At 50.4% G+C, this 10,107-nt stretch overlaps 1 protein-coding gene across 1 annotated transcript in view; it reads left to right on the forward strand.

Moving 5' to 3' along the window:
- AVIL (advillin) overlaps nt 1-10,107 on the forward strand; it is a 16,705-nt gene that overhangs the window by 1,939 nt on the left and 4,659 nt on the right. Inside the window, exons 2-15 of the mRNA XM_007467629.1 lie at nt 48-122; nt 837-1,033; nt 2,432-2,540; nt 2,633-2,743; nt 3,001-3,203; nt 3,667-3,745; nt 3,874-3,972; nt 4,649-4,802; nt 4,905-5,005; nt 5,474-5,611; nt 5,718-5,876; nt 6,657-6,836; nt 8,320-8,465; nt 8,576-8,720. Coding sequence (XP_007467691.1) covers nt 48-122; nt 837-1,033; nt 2,432-2,540; nt 2,633-2,743; nt 3,001-3,203; nt 3,667-3,745; nt 3,874-3,972; nt 4,649-4,802; nt 4,905-5,005; nt 5,474-5,611; nt 5,718-5,876; nt 6,657-6,836; nt 8,320-8,465; nt 8,576-8,720 — 1,896 coding nt within the window. The remainder of the gene's footprint in view (nt 1-47; nt 123-836; nt 1,034-2,431; nt 2,541-2,632; nt 2,744-3,000; nt 3,204-3,666; nt 3,746-3,873; nt 3,973-4,648; nt 4,803-4,904; nt 5,006-5,473; nt 5,612-5,717; nt 5,877-6,656; nt 6,837-8,319; nt 8,466-8,575; nt 8,721-10,107) is intronic.

A 10,107-nucleotide genomic window follows, 5' to 3' on the forward strand; every position in this document is an offset into this window, starting at 1 on the left:
GGGAGGAGGGAGAGAATTCAGCCTATACACACCCCTTGTCCTTCCAGAAAATGGAGCTGGCGCTGGTGCCCCTGAATGCCCACGGCACCTTCTATGAGGGGGACTGCTACATCATCCTCTCGGTGAGCACCATGCCCCCCATTCCCATGAGCTGCTCCCCTGAGAGCCAGCTCTGGGGCCCCACTGGGAGATCTGCCCGTGAGGTTAATCTGGTATCCATCTTGATTCTTCCTCACTGTTATATAGAACAGGCCAGCCTGACTATCAAAGGGTTTCTTAGGCCAGGGTTTTAAATTTTGCATCAGAGGGTATGGGTGTGGCCCTCAGTCTGAACCTCAGCGAGTCGCCTACAGCAGCACTTCTCCCTCCGGGACCCAGACCCCAGATCCCAGTGCTGTGAAGGAAGGCCAGGTGGATACAAGGCCACCTCTGGCCTCCAAGTACTCATCTAGCGGAGGAAACAATCTCCCACGTGGAAAGTACTGACAGAGCCATGCAGATGGACAGCAGCACTCTGCCAGATGTGCAAGTGCAGGGGTGCGAAAGAGCAGCAAGAAAAGCCTGCAGTCCAACCCGGAAAAGATCCCCATTGGTCTCTGTTTATTTTGAGAACAATAAGCTGTCAACATTCCCCAAATGTGGGGAGGGATTTGCGCTGCCAGGGCTTGAGCCATGGAGGAGGTCTGCACCCGGGCCACTGCAGGCAGGGAGAGGCCCCGAGCCTGCCAAGGGCAGGACACAAGTCACCGTAGGCCACGTTCTTCCCACGCCAGAAGGGCCAGCAGCGAAGGGGAGGCGAGCTGGCCCCTGACCTGATCTCTCTGACTACATCCCAGACCCGGAGAGTGGGCAGCATCCTCTCCCAGGACATCCACTTCTGGATTGGGAAGGACTCCTCGCAGGATGAGAAGAGCTGCGCAGCCATCTACACTACGCAGCTGGATGACTACCTGGGGGGCAGCCCCGTGCAGCACCGGGAGGTCCAGTGCCACGAGTCCGACACCTTCCGCGGCTACTTCAAGCAGGGCATCATGTGAGTAGCTATGCACAGAGCAAGGACGTAACCGCAGTTTACCAAAGAGGAAACCAAAAGGGCCAAAATGTATATGAAGAAAGTCATCAGAGAAATGCAAATCCAAACAAAGCCATCATTTCCGCCTACTAGAGCAGCGTAAATCAGAGAGCTGAGAGGCGCCAAGTGTCGTCGAAGCTCTGGGGAGACAGGTGCCCTGCTGGTGCAAGTGAGAACTGGCCCAGCATTCCGGAGAGTAGTCTGCTGCCACTGGGGCAGATCTCACCCCCGACGTGTGACCAAAAGGAAGGCTTACATTCCCAGGTCCACAAGGGCACATGAACCAGAATGTTCACATTAGTGGTGGTGGGAAGCTGCAGGCAATGTGGACAGGAAAAACACTCCGCGACACGGTGGAGTACAACGCCACAGCTGGAAGCAACAGATTAGAGGCACATCTGACATGTGGACAGACCTTAAAAACACGGGGCTTAGGGAGCACAGGTAGAAACAGGCTTGAAATATAGAACAGAATGCCAATTTCTGTTTTTAAAAAACTACATAAACTCAAAACAACAGGCCACATTTTACCAGAGTGAAAATAAAAAGACAAATGTTAAACTGTTAGAATGGATGCCTATGGCGGGGAGAGAAAGGGAGGTAGGGTATGCAGATAAAAGGGAACACGTAAATACTTACTACAAGAGAGGGGTCTCATAAAGGCCAATGGTGAAAACCTTCCACGAACTGAGGAGCTTGATTACCTCAAAACTTTGCACTTGAGATTGAAAAGAAAAAGGAATTCCAATGAGCTTGAGAGTTCTGAGGCTGGTCCAAGGCCAGCTTCTTGCAGGTCAGCAGTCCCCACTGAGGACCTACTGGGCACAGAGCACTACACTGAGTCACCAGGGAACCCTCTGCTCCCCGTGGCTTTCTGCGTGCCCTTCACGTGTGGGACACCTGGGGGAGGCTGGGCTGGGGTGAGGGCCAGGGGCGGGAGAGCGGATTCCTGGAGTGAGATGGTTTTTAAGGCCACGGTGTCATTAATGTTTCTGCTCCCGCCTGACTTGTGCCCCTCTTCCCATCACACGCGACATTCACGCAGTTTCTAGAACGAAACAAAACAAGTTCTTCTGTGCTCTGGGGACTGCATCAGTGATGCACCCTCTGTTTGGAGAACAGTCCTCTGGTGGTTGGTTCCCACTCTTAATATCCCAGCTCAAACGTCAGTCCTTCGGAGAAGACTGCCCTGAACACGCTGAGTGCACCTCTGTGGCAGTGGTGACCAGCATCTATGTTTACCTGGCTCATTTACTGTCGTCATCTACGTGGGCAGAGGTTGCATGTGTGTGATCCACAACTGTCTCCCCAGTACCTAGCACATAGCAGGTGCTCAATAAATAACGGATGTTCCCTCAGCTACAAGAAGGGGGGTGTGGCCTCCGGGATGAAGCACGTGGAGACCAATACCTACGATGTGAAGCGGCTGCTGCACGTGAAGGGGAAGAGAAACATCAGGGCCACCGAGGTAAGTCCTGCCCCTTGTCTGACCTGGGCCCAGGGCCTCTCCACCTAGCACCTAAGAACTCCTCCTACATAATGTCTACCTCTCCCCTGCAGGTGGAAATGAGCTGGGACAGTTTTAACCGAGGTGATGTCTTCCTGCTGGACCTTGGGAAGGTCATCATCCAGTGGAATGGCCCAGAGAGCAGCAGCAGGGAGCGTCTGAAGGTGTGGCCTGTTTTGTTGCTCCCTCCTCCCCCCGCCCCCGCCCCTCCCCCCCACCGGGGCCTCGTGGGCTTGCACTCCCTCAGTTGCCCTTTCCTTCTTTCCTCGCTGGCTCTTTCCTGCCCTTCAAGCCAGACCCCTGCCTTTGAGCAGCATCTGTTTCAGAGACAGGCCACGTGTGCAAGCCTGCGACTCAGCATCAGGGTAACTCCTGTGTCTGGGATCCAGGCTGCTCCTCCGGTCCTCGGGCTTCTTTACAGGCTATGCTCCTGGCAAAGCATATTCGGGACAGGGAGCGAGGGGGCCGTGCTGAAATAGGAGTGATCGAGGGAGACAAGGAGGCGGCCAGTCCAGAGCTGATGAAGGTCCTTCAGGACACCCTCGGCCGGCACTCCATTATCAAGCCTGCGGTCCCCGATGAGATCACAGATCAGCAGCAGAAATCAAATATCACGCTGTATCAGTGAGTAGCTAAGCCTGGCTGCTGGCTGGAAGCTGGGGTAGGGGGAAGGTGCCCCCCCAGAAAACCAGCACTTCTGCTTCGCTCCTCGCTTGGGGTGCAGGTGACTGGCTTTTTCTTTCAGTCTTTTTCAAATGCAGCTTCTGTAAGGAGCTCGGTGTTCCCTAAACAGCTACCATCTGCTCTTGTTAGCAACTCTTCCTGGTCTCTGGGGGAGACCATTCCTTTGCTCAGATCTATACGTGCCCAGGGATGTGGACAGGATAACGTTCAGGAGAGAGATGCACAAAAGTCTCCTCCACAGAACAGAGTCCATCACATTCCTGTCTGCATTCAAGCCATGCCTGTCGCAAGAAGCTGAACTCTACCCAGAAACTCCATTCTAAGACAAAGCCGTGAAATATCAGATTGACTACAGGATGCTTTGTAGAAGAGAAGGTACAGGCTAACCTCTCCCCTTCTCTAGTGTCTCAGACTCAGCTGGGCAGCTGGTGGTCACAGATGTAGCAACGAGGCCTCTGGTCCAGGGCTTACTGAACCATGATGTAAGTAGAGCTTGGGTGGGCTTGGCTTGGGGTAGCCAGACCTGGCTTCAGAGGCAGACCCTAGGGAAAGGCCTTCCTCATGGTCTTGGGCAGGAGTAACCACTTTTATCTCTGACCGTCTGCTTCAGGACTGCTACATCCTGGACCAAAATGGAACCAAGATCTATGTGTGGAAAGGAAGAGGAGCCACAAAGGTTGAGAAACAGATGGCCATGTCTAAAGCTCTGGTAGGAGCTATGGATGTGCAATATTGTCCAAAAAATTCTGTCCATAACACATCAGATGTGCTCAGAGAGCCATACTAGGCACCAGAGCATAGAACATCGCAGTTACATACATAACTTCGAAGTCAGACAGACAAACTGGGATTCAAATCCAGGTTTAATGCCATCTCCTGGGGTTGTTGTGAGGATTAAGTAACACTTATAAAGCACTCAGAACAATACCTGGCACACACACCTGCTCAGTAAAAGGTAGCTGTTCTTATTGAAGGAGATATCACATATCAAGGTCAATGGCCCTGTCCTCAAGGAGCTTATGACATTGTGCAGACCCATGCAGATGAACCAGGCAGGATGCACTTACAAAGCAAAAAAGGGGCAAATGAAGGTGATACAAAGTCAGTACAGTACAGGAGTGCTGAAGGAACACAGAATAGAGGATCTTACAAAAAAAAAAAAAATCAGTAATAATCATGACAGGCCAATGAAAGGACTACTCAGTCCTTTCCTTGAGGCAGGTAACTTGGTCCCTAGACAGAAGTGAGTTAGAATTTGACTCTGACTCCCAGAAGGGAACAGTCCTACCAACTGGCTTCACAGGGTTGAATCACCAGCCAAGTCAAGAGCCCAGTGCACTCCTGGACTGACCTGTCCTTCGGGGGGGTGGGGGGGGCACCCGCAGAACTTCATCAAGATGAAGGGCTACCCCAGCAGTACCAACGTGGAGACTGTCAGTGACGGTGCCGAGTCAGCCATGTTCAAGCAGCTGTTCCAGAAGTGGTCAGTGAAGGAACAGACTGTGGGTCTGGGGAAAACGTTCAGCATTGGTAAAATCGGTAAGATTGCCCCCAGATGGTGTTTTCACTGCCGGGACTCTGTAGAAAGGCAGGCACAGGTGCTTTTTACTCACTTGGCTTCTCCCAACCCCTTCCGTGCAGCTAACGTTTTCCAGGATAAATTTGATGTGACTCTGCTGCACACCAAACCAGAGGTGGCAGCCCAGGAAAGAATGGTCGACGACGGCAATGGCAACGTTGAGGTAAGCCCAGTGACCCACATCCCAGGGCAGGCAGCAGCACCGGCCCTCCTGGCTGCTCTGCTGTACAGAAGGGACGCGTGATTCCGTGTCTGCTTTGCTTTCCTTTCCACCTCTGGCACCTCAGGTCTATTCAAAGAGGTGTCTGAGTCTGCAGGGTTTTCCCACAATTCTTCACGGAAGTGAAAGGTAGATACTCCAGTGTGCTATCAATAACTCACCTGGCAGACATATTCAAATCATCTCTGAGCCATGATGGGGATGCATCTGACCAGGGACAATCCAGTTCTTGGGATTCAAATCATGCAAATATGATAAGCCCTCACCACCAGAGGGGGAAGGTGTACTTTGAATGGACGTTAGTGCCTCACCCACTTGTATTCTCTGCTAAGCATGGCCCAGTTCCCTCCAGGTAGCTGTTTCTTCACAGGACTCCCATCTCTGGGGAACTGTGTCTCCTTCTATGCCTAGGTCTGGAGAATTGAAAACCTGGAGCTGGTCCCCGTGGAGCATGAGTGGTATGGCTTCTTTTATGGGGGAGACTGCTATCTGGTTCTCTATACGTACGAGATGCACGGGAAGCCGCACTACATCTTGTACATCTGGCAGGTAGGCCTGGGGCAGCCTCTCAGCTTTGGATCCTGGTGCCTCCTCTGGCCACTGAGCTAGGGCCAGGGGGGTAGCAGGGACCCATTGCACCCGCTCACCACTACAGGGCCGTCACGCCTCACAGGATGAGCTGGCAGCCTCGGCACACCAGGCGGTGGAGGTGGACCGGCAGTTTGATGGGGCCCCTGTGCAGGTTCGGGTTACCATGGGGAAGGAGCCACGCCACTTCATGGCCATCTTCAAAGGAAAGCTGGTTATCTTTGAGGTGAGAGCCCTGAGATAAAATTATACCATAAGCAGAATGCTCAGAACCAGCAGGTCAGCAGGAGACTACAGCAGGGGAGAGGAGGGGTAGAGAGCAGGGCTTGGGGAAGACATAGACAGGAAGAGGGTGCATCTCTCTAAGACGCTGAAGTGAATCCCGACTGCCTAGGGCTTCAAGTCCAAACCACTGCCTAATTCAAGGTCTTTTATAATCTGACCCATATTACCTGTGCAGGCGCATCACCCTCAGCTCCCTAGCCTACACACTCCACTCCAGGCAGGTGGGTGTCTTCATTAGACCTCACATGTGCCATATCATTACCTGTCCACCTCCCCCAGAGAATGTGCCCCTTCAGATTCAAGTTCCATTTCTTCCATGAAGCCCTGGCTGAAGCACTACCAGGAATGTATAAGGTCACATGTTTGATATACATAAGTCTGTGGTCAAGTCCTAGTCTTGTCATTTATTAGCCAAGTTTCTAAGCCTGTTTCCCCATCTGCACTGTGGGATAATAATACCTACTTCGCAAAGTTATTATGAGGATCTATAAAATGATGTAGATGAGGCACCAGCAAAGAGCCTGGCATATAACCAAGGTCTCATAATGAAAGCTACTATTGGTACCATAACTCCAGCTCAACTCAACCTCTCCCAGTTAGCCTAGACGCTCCTCGAGGGCAAAGACGGTGTCAAACACATCCATGTTCTCCACAATGCTAGCCCAGTGCCCGGCGCACGTGGTGTACCTTAGTTCCAGACGCTGCTTTTCTCCCTCTCTAGGGTGGGACTTCCAGGAAGGGAAATGCCGAGCCCGATCCTCCGGTAAGGCTCTTCCAGATTCAAGGAAATGACAAATCTAACACCAAAGCGGTGGAGGTTCCAGCCTTCACCTCCTCCCTAAACTCCAATGATGTCTTTCTGCTGCGGACCCAGGCAGAGCACTACCTGTGGTATGGCAAGGTAGGATGGCTGGCCCAGTGGTCATACCAGCCCCTCACAGCCCAGCCCTGCACCAACCCTCCTGTCAGCAAGGGCAAAGGAACTGAAGAGTAGGCTGGAGCAGTCCTCAAAAAAAGGAACCTTTTTCCTAAAGGATCTTCAAAGGGACTGACAATGTTCCCCACAATTAGGCCTCCAATTAGAAACTCACTAACACACTGCTTACATCCAGGAGACCCTCCATAAACCTCTAAACACATGGAGGCTGGATGCAGGCTGGATAAGTCAATCTTTCCACACCAGTTTGGTGGACTGTAACAGGACGGCCATGAACACTGAACAAAAACACTAAAAATGTGACTTTTGTAATTTAAATTGCATCTGCATTAAAAAGCACTAAAATTGTTTTGCAAAAGAGAATTGAACAGGAAAAGATGCTCAACATCATTAGTCATTAGGGAAATGCAAATGAAAACCCCAATGAGATACCACTACACACCTATTAGAATGACTGAAAAAAAAAAAGATAATATCAAGTGCTGGTGAGGATGCAAAGCAACAGGAATTCTCACACACTGCTCGTGGGAATGCAAATATGGCCTTTGGAGAACAATTTGACAGTTTCTTATAAAACATACACTTACCGTATGACCCAGCAACCCCATTCCTGGGTATGTACCCATGTGAAATAAAAAACTATCTTCACACAAAAACCTGTACACAAATGTTTATAGCACCTTTATTTGTAATCACCAAAAACTGGAAGCAAACCAACTGGAGGATGGATAAACAAACAGCGGTGCATCCATACAATGGGATACTACTCAGCTATGGAAAGAAACAAGCTGTTGATACCCACAACTGCAAGGATGAATCTCAAATGCATTATGCTAAGTGCACAGTGCACTAGCACAGAGGCTACATAGTGCATGATTCCATTTATGACATGCTGGAAAAGGCAAAACTATCATGATGGAGAACAGATCAGTGGTTGCCAGAGGTTAAGGATTCAGGGAGGGTTTGACTACAAAGGGGTAGGTAGCCCGAGGGAATTTTTTGCAGTGGTGAGATGACTGTTCTATTTTTGTTGTGGTGGTGGTAGCATGATTCTATGCATTCATCAGGAGTCATAGAACTCTACGGCAAAAAGAGTGAATTTCTCTGTATATAATTTTTATAATACACTTAAATTTTCTCTTAAAAAATAGTCAAAAGTAGGTGCTAAAATTCCAACTGGAAGCAAAACAAAGGTGACTTGTCAATATCCACTGTGGGTTTCAGAGTTTAGTCTTGTCCTTTGCCACCACCGTTTTCCTCCGTGCCCCCGCCCCTTGCCCCCTGCCCTTCCCAGCACCAGAACAAACCTATCTATCTCCCCGTCCTGAGGTACTGTGGCTTGGTAGATGATCCTGGCTGCACTGAGCTATTAGTCTCAGACACTTTTTTCCCACATCAACATGCCTGTGTGCAGCTAACATCTGTGTTCTCCCCACCCCACTCTCAGGGGTCTAGTGGAGATGAGCGGGCCATGGCTAAGGAGCTGGCGGGGCTTCTCTGTGATGGCACCGAGAACACAGTGGCTGAGGGCCAGGAGCCAGCTGAGTTCTGGGACCTGCTGGGAGGAAAAACTCCCTATGCCAATGACAAAAGGTACAGGACCACAGCATCCCCTCCTCTTGGCTCCCCCTGCCTACCAGACTTGTGAACTGCACATGATTTCTAAGCAGCTCAGTTCCTCTACTAAATGGACTGTATTGCAGACTACAGCAGGAAATCCTAGATGTCCAGTCCCGTCTCTTTGAATGTTCCAATAAGACTGGCCGGTTCATTGTTACTGAGATCACAGACTTCACCCAGGATGACCTGAACCCAGATGACGTGATGCTCCTGGATACCTGGGACCAGGTAAGACAGCCAGAGAGCTTGGAACAAATGACAAACATCCTCAAGCTTTAGGCTATTTTTTGTGTAGTACCTCTCCCCAATCCCCCAGATAAAGCCAGGGTAGCCCTGGACCATCCCCAAGTCAATCAAACATTTGTCAGTGGTGACCAAAGGAAGAACCTGCTTTTTGCCAGGGCTGGAGAGAATAGAATGTTGTTTAAAACTCACCATCCTGGGAATTTTCCCACTTTGCTTTAGGAAAATCACGCCATCCTATCATCATGCACTCCATTCTCTCAGGACCAAGGGCAACAGGCTCCACACCCAGGGATATGGGCCTTTTAGGGAACAAAGGGATACGAAAGCGCATCTTCAAGGCAACCCCTCCGCCACATCCCATTTTCTTCAGTTTGGCTCAGCAAACATACTCAACACCTTGTCCGTTCTAATCACTGTGCTGGGTGTGGTGTCACCAAGGCCAAGGGCCTCATCTTACTCTCAGAGTTTACAGGCTGAGGGGGGGTGGACGAGACCGGACATAGAAACATCATTTTAGTATGAGGGAGGTACGTATGAGGTGCCATGGGAGCACAAATAAGGGGCACTCAACACAGTTTAGGGGCTCAGTGAAGACTTTCTGGAGGAGATGGCTCCCAGACTCAAAGGATAAACAGGCATTAATCAGGTAAAGAGGGCATTCAGGCAAAGGAAAACCAAGGCATGAATAGTCTAGTATACAGGAAGCTACAAACAGTATCATCAGAGCATAAGACAGAGTTAAAGAGCACGCTAGAGGTGGAGCTAAAGAAGTAGGGGTGGGCCTTACCTACCATGTCAAGAAGTTTGAAATTCATCCGGGAAAGCTACTGAAATTTAAGCAGGCGAGCGACATGGTCAGACTGTGCTTTAGATAGATTACCCTGGCGAGTGTAGGAGAGGAGGGACGGCTTGTGAGGAAAAAGAAGACTGTATGTTGGGAGACCAATCAGCAGACTACTGTCCTAGTCCAGGAAGAGCAGCTGCTGGCCCACATGTGGAGTAGAGACAGAGGGATGGTGACAGACTGGACAAAAGCATAGGAGGTAAATTAGCTAAGTCCTGGTGTTATGGAAGGCATTTAGGATGACTCCCAGGTTATTGCCTTGGGTGACTGAATGGACACCATTCACCAAGAATGGAGACACAGATACAAGTTTAGAAAAGAGCTACATTTCGGGGGTGTTATACTTGATGTGCCTGGAGTCAGCCAAGAGGAGGTGTTTTGCAAGAAGCTGGATCCAGGAAGCTAAAGTTCAGAGAGAGAGAGTTCAGGACTGGAGATGTAGATTGGGGAGATACATAAATCAAAATGAATCTGAGAAAAGCTTTACTCTGATGAGTCTGTGAACTGCTGACAGGGAAAGAGAGG

The sequence above is a fragment of the Lipotes vexillifer genome, unplaced genomic scaffold (genome assembly GCF_000442215.2).
Source record: "Lipotes vexillifer unplaced genomic scaffold, Lipotes_vexillifer_v1.1 scaffold387, whole genome shotgun sequence".
Classification (NCBI taxonomy): domain Eukaryota; kingdom Metazoa; phylum Chordata; class Mammalia; order Artiodactyla; family Lipotidae; genus Lipotes; species Lipotes vexillifer.